Raw genomic sequence first — 10,856 nt, 5'->3', positions numbered from 1 at the left:
GGGGGCAATAATACTAGTGGTGATCCGGAGGTTAGATCTGTCACATATATGTGTGTCTGTCGCCTTCAGGTGTGAGCTGCTCAGGGACATCGCGGACGGGGGTTCGCTACTGACCTGATTGACAGCTTATGGTCCTAAGGGATTTTAGCCTCTGGATGTCATGTCTCCGGTTTGATGTCGACTGTTTGTTTCAATATTTCGATGTAAATACAAATAATAATATTGCGCCCTTTGGTCCAGCGAAGAACAATATGTTTTTCCTCTATTAAACTAGTGCTCTCCCGCTTGGCTTTACACAAAAGGCTTGACGCTCTAGCGAATCCATGATTCGGATATTCAAAACAGAACCAGCAGCAGGTTCATAAGTGGTAAACCAATCTCTATTCGGGCACATATGAAAAGGGCAAAGGAGCTTAGAAGGGTGATTTCGAGTCGTTATGATTATTAAGCTCAAATAACTTGAGGTGGTCGGTAGTAGAACTAGAGCTTTAAGCTAGCCTTTCAGCGGGGGCAATGTAGACACAGATGCAATATACAACAACAACAATGATCTCCGACAATATAGCAATACATATGCGCCCAGGGGGAAATAATACTAGTGCTGATGCGCAGGTTAGATCTGTTATATCTGTTTATATGTCGCCTTCAGGCATGGGCTCAGAGACATCGCAGTCAGCGGGCAGCGTTAGCGGTTGCTTGCTGATTAAAAGTTTCTGGTCCTAGTGGAGTTCAGTCTCTGGATGTCATGTCTCTGTTTGATGTGGACTGTGGGTTTCCATTTTTCCATATAAATAATAGGAATACTGCACCACCGCTGAAATGAAAAGTACAACTTCTGTCTTAAACCAGACACCTCGGTGTGGTTCTGCAGGCATGATTTGTGAAGTTCAGTAATTTGCAACGTTGAGTCTTTATTATTACTGTGTATTATATTTGGGAGTGGCAGCCAGCATTCACCATGGAGCTAACTACCTGGGCCTTTTGTTAACCTGTGCTTATTTGGTTGTGGTGGCCGGTTTGTAGAATTTGTAGTGGTACTAAAAGTGTCCTTCTTTCATGTATGCAGTACAGTGCCGTAGATTGCGACATCTCCAGAGGCAATGGCGACGTATAAGCTGGGCGTGGAGGTCGCAAGCGCTCATGACCTGATGCCCAAGGACGGGCATGGTTCAGCCAGCGCCTGCGTCGAGCTCAACTTTGACGGCCAGCGGTTCCGAACGGCCATCAAGGAGAAAGATCTGAACCCGGTGTGGAACGAGCGCTTCTACTTCAACGTCTCCGACCCATCCAACCTCCCTGAGCTCGCTCTCGAGGCGTACGTCTACAACGTCAACAAGTCTGTCGAGGCTTCCAGGTCCTTCCTCGGCAAGGTCAGGATTGCCGGGACCTCGTTCGTGCCCTTCACGGACTCTGTTGTCATGCACTATCCGCTGGAGAAGCGTGGGATGTTCTCGCGCGTCAAGGGTGAATTGGGCCTGAAAGTGTACATCACCAATGACCCCAACATCAGGGCTTCAAACCCTCTTTCGGCGATGGACCCTGTCTCGAATAGTTCTCCTCCAACTCCGAGTCATGCTGAGCAGATCGCGGCTGATATAACCGGTACTAATCTGAACAATTCTCAGGAGCACAGGAATGAGGTGAGAACCTTGCATACCATTGCCAAGGACGTGCATCATAGTCAACATGGCCATCTTCCAGCCTCTTTTGCCGGGCAGCCTACCAACTCCAAGTATGGTGTTGAGCAAATGAAACCTGAACCACAGCAGCCCAAGATTGTCAGGATGTATTCAGCAGCCTCCCAGCAGCCCATGGACTATGCACTCAAAGAAACTAGTCCCTTTCTTGGTGGTGGACAGATTGTTGGTGGTCGGGTTATACGTGGTGAGAAGCATGCTAGTACTTATGATCTAGTGGAGAGAATGCAGTATCTGTTTGTGCGTGTGGTCAAGGCAAGGGACCTGCCTGACATGGACATCACTGGGAGCCTAGATCCTTTTGTGGAAGTGAGAGTTGGCAACTACAGGGGCATAACTAAGCACTTCGAGAAGCAGAGGAACCCTGAATGGAATGCTGTCTTTGCTTTCTCTAGAGATCGTATGCAGGCGTCTGTCCTTGAAGTGTTGGTCAAAGACAAGGATGTTATGAAGGATGATTTTGTTGGCATGGTGCGCTTCGATTTGAATGATGTACCGATACGTGTGCCCCCTGACAGTCCACTGGCTCCAGAATGGTACCGGCTTGTTCATAAGACTGGGGATAAGTCAAGAGGCGAGCTGATGCTGGCAGTTTGGATTGGCACCCAAGCTGACGAGGCATTTCCTGATGCATGGCATTCAGATGCTGCTACACTTGATGACCCATCTGCTGTAGCACACATGAAGTCGAAAGTTTACCATGCTCCCAGATTGTGGTATCTTCGAGTTAATATAATTGAGGCCCAAGATATTCTCATACACGATAAGACCCGCTATCCAGATGTTTTTGTTAGAGCACAAGTTGGGCATCAGAATGGGAGGACAAAGCCTGTTCAAGCTAGAAACTTCAACCCATTTTGGAATGAAGACCTTATGTTTGTGGCTGCTGAACCGTTTGAGGATCACCTTATTCTGACGCTTGAAGACCGTGTAGCTCCTAACAAAGATGAGATGCTTGGCCGCATAATCATACCATTGACAATGATTGATAGACGGGCTGATGACCGTATTGTCCATGGGAAATGGTTTAATCTAGAGAAGCCTGTACTAGTTGATGTGGACCAACTGAAGAAGGAGAAGTTCTCTAGCCGCCTTCATCTCCGCCTCTGCCTTGATGGAGGGTATCATGTTCTGGATGAGTCAACAAACTACAGCAGTGACCTCAGGCCAACAGCAAAGCAACTCTGGAAGCCATCCATTGGTTTGCTCGAGCTTGGAGTCCTAGGTGCTCAAGGGATTGTTCCAATGAAGACACGAGATGGAAAAGGTTCATCAGACACTTATTGTGTTGCAAAGTATGGGTCAAAGTGGATAAGAACACGTACTATCATGAACAATCCAAACCCCAAGTTCAATGAACAATACACCTGGGAAGTCTATGATCCGGCAACTGTCCTGACTATTGGTGCTTTTGACAATGGCCAGCTTGGAGACAGGAATGGGGAGAAGTCCAGTGGTAAAGATGCGAAAATTGGCAAGGTTCGAATTCGTCTTTCGACACTAGAAACTGGCCGTGTGTACACCCACTCTTATCCTCTCCTGGTTCTACACCCATCAGGGGTGAAAAAGATGGGAGAGCTGCACCTAGCAATACGATTTTCGTCAACGTCATTGGTGAACATGCTGTACCTGTACTCTCGACCTCTGCTACCGAAGATGCACTATGCCCGTCCAATACCAGTGCTTCAGGTTGACATACTGCGCCATCAAGCTGTCCAGATTGTGGCTGCCCGTCTTAGCCGAATGGAGCCACCTCTGAGAAAGGAAGTTGTTGAGTACATGTCAGATTTTGATTCTCACTTGTGGAGCATGAGGCGAAGCAAAGCAAACTTCTTCAGACTTATGTCAGTCTTCTCAGGCGTGTTTGCAGTCAGCAAGTGGTTCAGTGGTGTCTGCGCATGGAGGAACCCAATTACCACAGTGCTAGTCCACATCCTCTTTATCATGCTGGTGTGCTTTCCGGAGCTCATACTCCCAACAATTTTCTTGTACATGTTTCTGATAGGGATTTGGAACTACCGTTATCGACCTCGCTACCCTCCACACATGAACACCAAGATCTCTCATGCAGAGGCTGTTCACCCAGATGAACTTGACGAAGAATTTGACACATTCCCGACAAGCCGGAGTCAAGAGATTGTAAGGATGAGGTATGATAGGCTGAGGAGTGTTGCTGGAAGGATACAGACTGTTGTCGGTGATATAGCAACTCAAGGGGAGAGAATCCAAGCACTGCTTAGTTGGAGGGACCCTCGGGCCACATCAATATTTGTCCTATTTTGTTTCATGGCTGCTATAGTGCTGTACGTCACACCTCTCCAAGTTCTTGCAGCAATAGGAGGGTTCTATGCCATGAGGCACCCAAGGTTCAGACACAGGTTGCCTTCGACGCCGGTGAACTTCTTTAGACGTTTACCAGCAAGGACCGACAGCATGCTATGAAGTCTGGCATCTGGTGGCCTTATCGTTGTAATCCGTAGAAATATTCCATGTCTGTTGCTGTAGTTTGCCTCTCTTGTTATCTGTAACTGTGTTTGTTGTTCAGAACTTAAGAACCTGTCTATCGTATTAGTTGCGGAGTCCAGGGAATAATGTGCTGACAGCTTATCATGACTCAGCAGGTTTTGGAATCGTGCTGATCGTTGTAAGATATCTAGTATTTTAATGTTCAATATCGTGCTCGACTGGTTATTGCGGTCTGTATATCTGTGTTTCTTACCACTTGAGTAATTGCATCTTTCAACATGTCTTTCTGTGGCTAGTTTCTGCATCCAAGGTTTTTGCGTGAATTTGACCTGATTCTTGTGCATGCCTTGATTAAAATGATGCTGCTTTGACTTCTGTAACAATGGTTGTATGACTATATTTGGCAGAAACAATTGCTTATAACTATGTTTCCTTCCCTTCCATTTGCATTTTAATTTTAAATGCTGTCCATTAAGGAATGGCCAAAGGTAAGTAATTGTAGTAGCTGGTGTACAGTAGGCCCAAAGTATTTTGTCTACTTCTCATTGTAGCATTCTAGGCCATTGAAATAATTGTGATTTAGAAGCAGCCTGTTCAATTATAATACTTTGCATTTTCTGTGGTTGTCATTAGCATCTGAGGGAACATTTGGACTGCACAAAAGGAAGAATTCTAGAACTTCCTGAGATGCAGAAATAAATTTGTGGACAGGTGCTTGCCACTTGTCACCATTCTTATTGTTCTTCAGAGTTCAGAGTATTGCCGCATAACTTTTCTTCTCAAATCCTTTCTCAAGTGCTACTGAAAGCAAAGATGGGAGCAGCAGAGTCGTCTTCCAAGCCCGGTGGTTCTGTCCATGACTTCGTTGTTAAGGTCCACCGCCCATCCCTCCCTTTGTTTCTCCCGCCAGGGCTCATCTTTGTTTATCAATCATATTGAGGATTTGCCTTCGAACCTGTGAGCAAAACATGTTGAAATTTCTGTAAATCAATGGAATGGGATTATTTCTAGGCAAAAAAGAAAATAATTTCAGTACGTCGGCATTTTTGTATGGCTATCCAGTTCCATTTCATCCTTACGAAAAGAACACTTTGCAGGATACAAGAGGAAATGATGTGGAGCTCAGCAGATACAAAGGGAAAGTTTTGCTGATTGTGAATGTTGCATCTCGATGGTATCGCGTTTTGCAGTTTTAGTTCGAAATTCTCCAATTTGAATCTGTGTTCACCACCTGAGTTTTATATCCCTGCAGTGGTCTGACAAATTCCAACTACACTGAACTGGGTCAGCTCTACGAGAAATACAGGGAGAAAGGTACTTATTTTTCTGTACCCCTGTATATATGTCATTCCACTATAGCTCTAATGTATTATTTCCACTTTAGCTTTCTTTAGTCGTTTGACAAGTTCCGATTTGTTACTCTGTATGGTTCTTAACCATCATTTTTTGATTCAGCATTTTTGCTAAAACTGAACAGAATATATGATAAGTGCTGTTATTTAATATGTTTTGGTTATCTTTCTCATTGTGGAGAATGCTTAAAAGTCTTCGATGCGTCACTTATGTATGTTGTCGGGAAAAGAGAGCAAGCAATTTGCTTTGCCTTCAGTAGAAACCCAAAGCGTATGATTCATAAAGACCTTATATGCATCATAATCCATAACACCTGCTGATTATTAAAGGTGCTAGGTATTGGTCAACTGCTAACCTTTGTATCCCCAAGCACACTTAATTAGTTTTTTCTTTTCTTTTGATATAATTATAATTTAGAACATAATCAAATGTTAAAGTATAATTTAGATTGCATAGACAAATGCAATTCAATCAGCGCAACAGATGTGGCACCTCAGCTGTTTCTTGGTCATAATGATCGTGCATTCAATATATACCTCGCCTGCTTACTAAACAAGCCGTGGAACTTTGCCTGTAGCTTAGCTTGATCTTCAAGAGAACGAGTGTTCAATTACAGGCTTGTACTACAAGTGTATGTGTTCTAAAGTTGTATTGTCGTGTTCATACACGGCTACAATGGTATCTAAAAGCCCTAGAGGTTGAACAAGGTCAAACTGTTTGGTTCCTTCATTTATTCTACCATCAATCATAGATGACAGAAGCTATGCTGTGTTTGGTCCAACATTAGGCTAAATAGCACCAGATATCAAGCTTCAAAGACAAAAGTAGAAGAGAAAATTCTTCATCTATGTTAGGCTGCAAGTTTAGTAGGGCAAGCTGGGAATAGTGCAGGTCAAGTAACTTGTGATGTATTTTGTCTTGAAGCTTCATTTATCTTTGCATGTTTTCTGCTGCAATTAGGATTGGAGATATTGGCGTTCCCCTGCAATCAATTTGCCGGACAGGAACCAGATAGCGATGAGCAGATTGTGGAGTTTGCCTGCAATCGTTTCAATGCAGAGTATCCAATTTTTCGCAAGGTCTATCCAGTGAAAACCTTTTTCCTTTTATGTGCATGTGTGTGTTAGCTTCCATACACAGAAGCATTTGCTTTTATCTGAACATGTCCAAGTTATCATCAGGTTGATGTTAATGGCAACAATGCCGCTCCACTGTACAAGTTCCTGAAGTCAGAGAGAGGCGGTCTATTTGGAGAACGTATCAAATGGAACTTCACCAAGTTTCTAGTTGACAAAGAGGGGCACGTTGTGACTCGCTATGCGCCAACCTGTTCCCCGTCCAACATTGAGGTAATGCTGCAACTCAACGGTATATCCATATTTGTTGTCTCCAGGCACCAGTTGAGTGATTAACTTGGTGAATGTTGTTTCCACAGAATGACATCAAGAAGCTGTTGGAGGTTTGAGGTGTCTCCAGGGAAGATCATGCATCATGGGTGTGTCGTGTGTACGGTGTCATCTGTTATTTTAAGTACTGTATGTACTCTTTACTCTATTAAGAGAAGATCCGGTCTGTGGTACGTTGTGTCGTTCTACACGGCGAAAAGAATATTAACAACATTTTTCTGAAATATAAACAAAATCATGTTGCTGCAATGACAACCTATAAGAATCATCTTAAAAAACTGAATGAGCTATTTCAAAGTATACATTCGGTTTTCTTTCAGGAACAGAAAATTTCTTGAGACCTGGAGGTATCGACAGGTGAGCTATCCTCTAGACGAGTTGTTGATATCAATGCTGGAACTTCTCGTGTCAAATATCCTGGAGCTAGGCCATCCTCCAGTTGTTACGATGGAGGGTGGCGGCGTTAGGTTTTGGTTATGTCCACCAGAGCTGGGTGACGCGTCTGGCCCTCCTCCGCCGGCAAGCGTGTCGGGACCGAAGGCCGGCGGTGGTTTCACGGCTTTCTTTGATTTTGATTTGGACCCTCCATTGACAAAAGTCCCTAGTACCACCTGCACATGCCAAACAGAATTGTAAACTTTAATTGTATTGTGTGTCTTCTGAAAACTGTTGAGGAATCATAATACATGAGATGATCTGGTAGTGGCACCTGCACTGTGCTGGCAGCCACCAAGGCTCCACCCAGAACACCTCCAATGACATGCCTCTCTGGGCTGCAGAGCGTGACGCTGAGCCCGTCACTCTGGTTCAGCTGCGCCTCATTCAGATTGTAAGAGCCAGATAAACTCAGGATCTCATACAAGCCCTACAAGCATCCACATCATTGATGATTATACATAAGTTTCAGTTGCATTTCTTTGATCTGTTGTTCCCTGCACTGCGTAGGATGGTGGCCTACCTCGTAAATGGAAGGATTGTTGTTGTAAGAAGGAGGAGCCATTGCGGCGGAGGAGGCATGGTCTCCTGGGTTGCGGAGGACAGCCCTGGAGACGGAGCCCATCGCCGAGAGCACGCACACAGCCCTCGGTGACTGGCTGACGAATGCCGCTATCTTCCCTGCTACATCCTGACAAGGTGACATTTCATCTGTCAGTTCAATCTGCGGCAACATCAGGTGCAACAAGATAACAAAGGAACAGAATGGAATTGTGATAAATTCTGTGCAATGTGAAGATACTCCTTGTTGCCTGGGTTGTTTCAGTTTGCATTGCGGTCATTCATACCTCTGAAGGAGATGCTGTTATGATGTGAGGAGTGAAGCTCGTTCCAGCTGAGCCAGAGAACGCATTGCCTAGACAAAACAACAATTTTCAGAGGCAGGAAGAACAGAAAACCATCGCGCATTAGTAGTATTATTCTCTAATAACGTGGTTTCAGTAAACTGCAGACTCTAGAGTACTCGGCACGCTGCAGCATGTTCAGGGTTTCAAGTGGTAAGCATAATAAGTGAGATAATACTTGTAGTACTAAAATCGTTCAGAAAAAAAGCATTTGTTTTCTTGCAGCTGCCACATACTACTAGAGATGTTCTTTTCTCCATACAGAATACAGAATACAGAATAATCGACATAATCTATTGGTGAAAGAAACTTTGCAAAAACAATCACCTTTTTTATCCGATAAAGAGGGGGAAAATCACCTTAATTAAGAAATTATAAATTGAGAAGTTGACCCTGAAAAAAATATTCAGAGTTGAGCTAGATATACTAACCGGAGGGTTTAGGGGAGGAGAGCTTCTTCCCGGTCCCGGGAGGCCTGCCCCGTCGCTTCTTGGCCGCCGCGTCGTCCAACCCGCCCGCCATGTCCTGCCCGGACATGGACCCCATCCTCGGCGGCGGCGGCGCGCCCATCATCTGGTGATGTTGCTGCTGCTGCCCCTGCGTGGACGCCAGGTGCTGCTTCATGGCCCCGTCGGGCCCGTACTTGCGCGGCCGGCCCCGCTTCCGCTTGACCGGCTCCGGCTGGCTGGGGACCGGCATCGTGCCGCCGGAGCCAGAAACGGAGACCATGTTGCCGGAGCCGGACATGTTGCCGCCGTGCATCATGGAGGACGGCGAGGGCGTGCTGTCCATGTGGAACTGCATCCCGGAGAGGGAGCCGGGGCCGCCGCCGCCGATGGACTGGAGGATGGCCGTGGGGCTCATGCTCATGTTGGGCATGGGGCGGATGACGGAGTGCATCCCGGCGAGCGAGGAAGGGCTGTTATGCCCTCCTCCACCGCCGCCGAGCATGCGGTGGTGGTGGGGCTGTTGTTGCGGGTAGAATGGCGGCAGGTCGGACGGTGAGATGAGTTCTTTGCCATCCATGCATGGATCGATCGGTAGCTGCTGCTGCTGCTCCAGCAAGCTCGGGCGATAGGGTTGCTGCTGATCACGGTCAAACACGGCAAGCTTAGCTTCGTCCACCGGCGGCGGCAGCTTGTCTTCCCTTGGCCGCAGGGTAAGAAAAAGAATGGTGGACAGGGAGAGATGAGGGGATGATGGGAGGCACCACCAGGAGCACGAGGTGCTAGCTAGATCAGATGGAATGATGGGAGAGAGAGGATGAAGGATAAGATGACGCGGTTGGCCTACATGCACAAGAGGGAGGGGCAAGTAGCCGGGATGTGTTTTTCAGCGGGGAAGGGGAAGGGTGGGACTGGGATGGGTACAGCGAAGAGGAGAGCAGACCGATGGATGGATGGAACGGCGGCCGGGCAATAGCAGCAGCAGCAGCGCCCCATGCGACACATCCATCCTCCGGCGGGGCGATAAGATTTGGGTTCCGTTCCTTTCGCCCAACGAAAAGGCGCTGGATCGATCGATCCGCCCGTCGCCGCCGTAGCTTTCGTCGGGCGCGCGCGCGGCATCGCTAGCTTGACACGGCCCATCCATCCATCCATGGCGTGGGGTGGCATGTCGCTACCCGGCCACTCCATCCGCCCCCACTCTACAGTCAAGGGAATAGAAGCCTCCTACCTGGGCCCTGCCTGCCATATGCTATCAGCAGCTCCTATGAGATATTTTCATGCTTGTTCTTTGTCCTACAAGTAATAGTGATCAGTTGCACGATTACATTTTCGATGATGGAAGGAAGAATACTAACTTTTATCAACTTTTATCGTGTCGCCGTCAAACCGATGCAAACACATAGGAGCTCAAACTCGGAATGGCCATATGTCTCATATACTGAGACCGACCGGTGTAATGCTTAAACATTTTAAGTAATAAAGTGTCCTCTCTATCACATGGTAGATAACATGATCACCGGTGACTAAATAACCAGAGTCCTCTTCGATGGGCGGTGGTGATCAATGTCAAGCTATATTCTTTTTTGCCCAGTCCTTCCTCTCTCGTGAAAGTTGGTCTCTCCGCACACCGTTGAAATCTTGGATGTGTGAGGCTTGTACGTGTGCATATGCGTTGGTGTTGGGTTTATACGCCGAGGAAGACAATGATTCACGCGGGTGAAAATATTAGACGTATATTGTATTGACATGGTCACACACTACAGATTTCTTGTGCCTAGCATGCATACTTCTCTTAAGGAAGATCGAAAATTCAGTAATAAAATTGCAAGCGATCGATAGGTCGGGCAGTGTCCAGGGACGGTCTAGCGGCTAGTGGGAACCTATCACTACAGGAATGGCTCGGTGTGCCAACGGTCGCCCCGTACGATGACGGCCAAATGTCGGGGCCGTTGGCGTACAGGCCGGCCAAATGTCGGGGCCGTTGGCGTACACGTGCCCTCGGCGTACGCGACGATACGCCGAGGGTGGCGCCGACGGCCACCCTCGGCGTACCCGTGGCTGTCGGCCTAGCTACAGGGTGGCAGCTATTGTGGGTATATACTTCATGAGTATGTCAACGACATGGTCTAGATCTGGCAAGCTCGG

The 10,856-nt window shown here is 47.0% G+C and overlaps 3 protein-coding genes across 3 annotated transcripts; 2 read left to right on the top strand and 1 right to left on the bottom strand.

The window, feature by feature from the left end:
- The first annotated feature begins 1,100 nt into the window (after window positions 1-1,100).
- LOC124670253 (FT-interacting protein 3-like) lies at window positions 1,101-4,746 on the top strand. Its single transcript, XM_047206748.1, has one exon. The coding sequence runs from the start codon at window positions 1,101-1,103 to the stop codon at window positions 4,137-4,139; it is 3,039 nt and encodes a 1,012-aa protein (XP_047062704.1). The 3' UTR covers window positions 4,140-4,746.
- Window positions 4,747-4,863: 117 nt separating this feature from the next.
- LOC124670255 (probable phospholipid hydroperoxide glutathione peroxidase) lies at window positions 4,864-7,171 on the top strand. Its single transcript, XM_047206750.1, has 6 exons — window positions 4,864-5,036; window positions 5,261-5,337; window positions 5,416-5,477; window positions 6,477-6,595; window positions 6,698-6,865; window positions 6,952-7,171. The coding sequence occupies exons 1-6, from the start codon at window positions 4,977-4,979 to the stop codon at window positions 6,979-6,981; spliced, it is 516 nt and encodes a 171-aa protein (XP_047062706.1). The 5' UTR covers window positions 4,864-4,976; the 3' UTR covers window positions 6,982-7,171.
- LOC124670254 (AT-hook motif nuclear-localized protein 9-like) lies at window positions 7,163-9,655 on the bottom strand. Its single transcript, XM_047206749.1, has 5 exons — window positions 8,694-9,655; window positions 8,206-8,273; window positions 7,881-8,048; window positions 7,632-7,787; window positions 7,163-7,533 (listed from the first exon to the last, which is right to left on the bottom strand). Exons 1-5 carry the CDS (start codon window positions 9,286-9,288, stop codon window positions 7,285-7,287), a joined length of 1,236 nt encoding a protein of 411 aa, XP_047062705.1. The 5' UTR covers window positions 9,289-9,655; the 3' UTR covers window positions 7,163-7,284.
- Window positions 9,656-10,856: the final 1,201 nt, after the last annotated feature.

The sequence above is a fragment of the Lolium rigidum genome, chromosome 7, assembly GCF_022539505.1.
Source record: "Lolium rigidum isolate FL_2022 chromosome 7, APGP_CSIRO_Lrig_0.1, whole genome shotgun sequence".
In the NCBI taxonomy this organism is placed as follows: domain Eukaryota; kingdom Viridiplantae; phylum Streptophyta; class Magnoliopsida; order Poales; family Poaceae; genus Lolium; species Lolium rigidum.
Note: the sequence above shows the minus strand (reverse complement) of the source record. Positions and strands in the feature narration are given on the sequence as shown.

Coding starts and splice junctions, on each gene's coding strand:
- LOC124670254 (XM_047206749.1), bottom strand. CDS start 9,288: ATGGATGGCAAAGAACTCATCTCACCGTCCGACCTGCCGCCATTCTAC. Junction 8,274..8,693: donor CTCCTCCCCTAAACCCTCCG/GTTAGTATATCT, acceptor TGTTTTGTCTAG/GCAATGCGTTCTCTGGCTCA. Junction 7,788..7,880: donor ACAATCCTTCCATTTACGAG/GTAGGCCACCAT, acceptor GGATGCTTGTAG/GGCTTGTATGAGATCCTGAG.
- LOC124670253 (XM_047206748.1), top strand. CDS start 1,101: ATGGCGACGTATAAGCTGGGCGTGGAGGTCGCAAGCGCTCATGACCTG.
- LOC124670255 (XM_047206750.1), top strand. CDS start 4,977: ATGGGAGCAGCAGAGTCGTCTTCCAAGCCCGGTGGTTCTGTCCATGAC. Junction 5,037..5,260: donor TCCATGACTTCGTTGTTAAG/GTCCACCGCCCA, acceptor AACACTTTGCAG/GATACAAGAGGAAATGATGT. Junction 6,866..6,951: donor GTTCCCCGTCCAACATTGAG/GTAATGCTGCAA, acceptor TTGTTTCCACAG/AATGACATCAAGAAGCTGTT.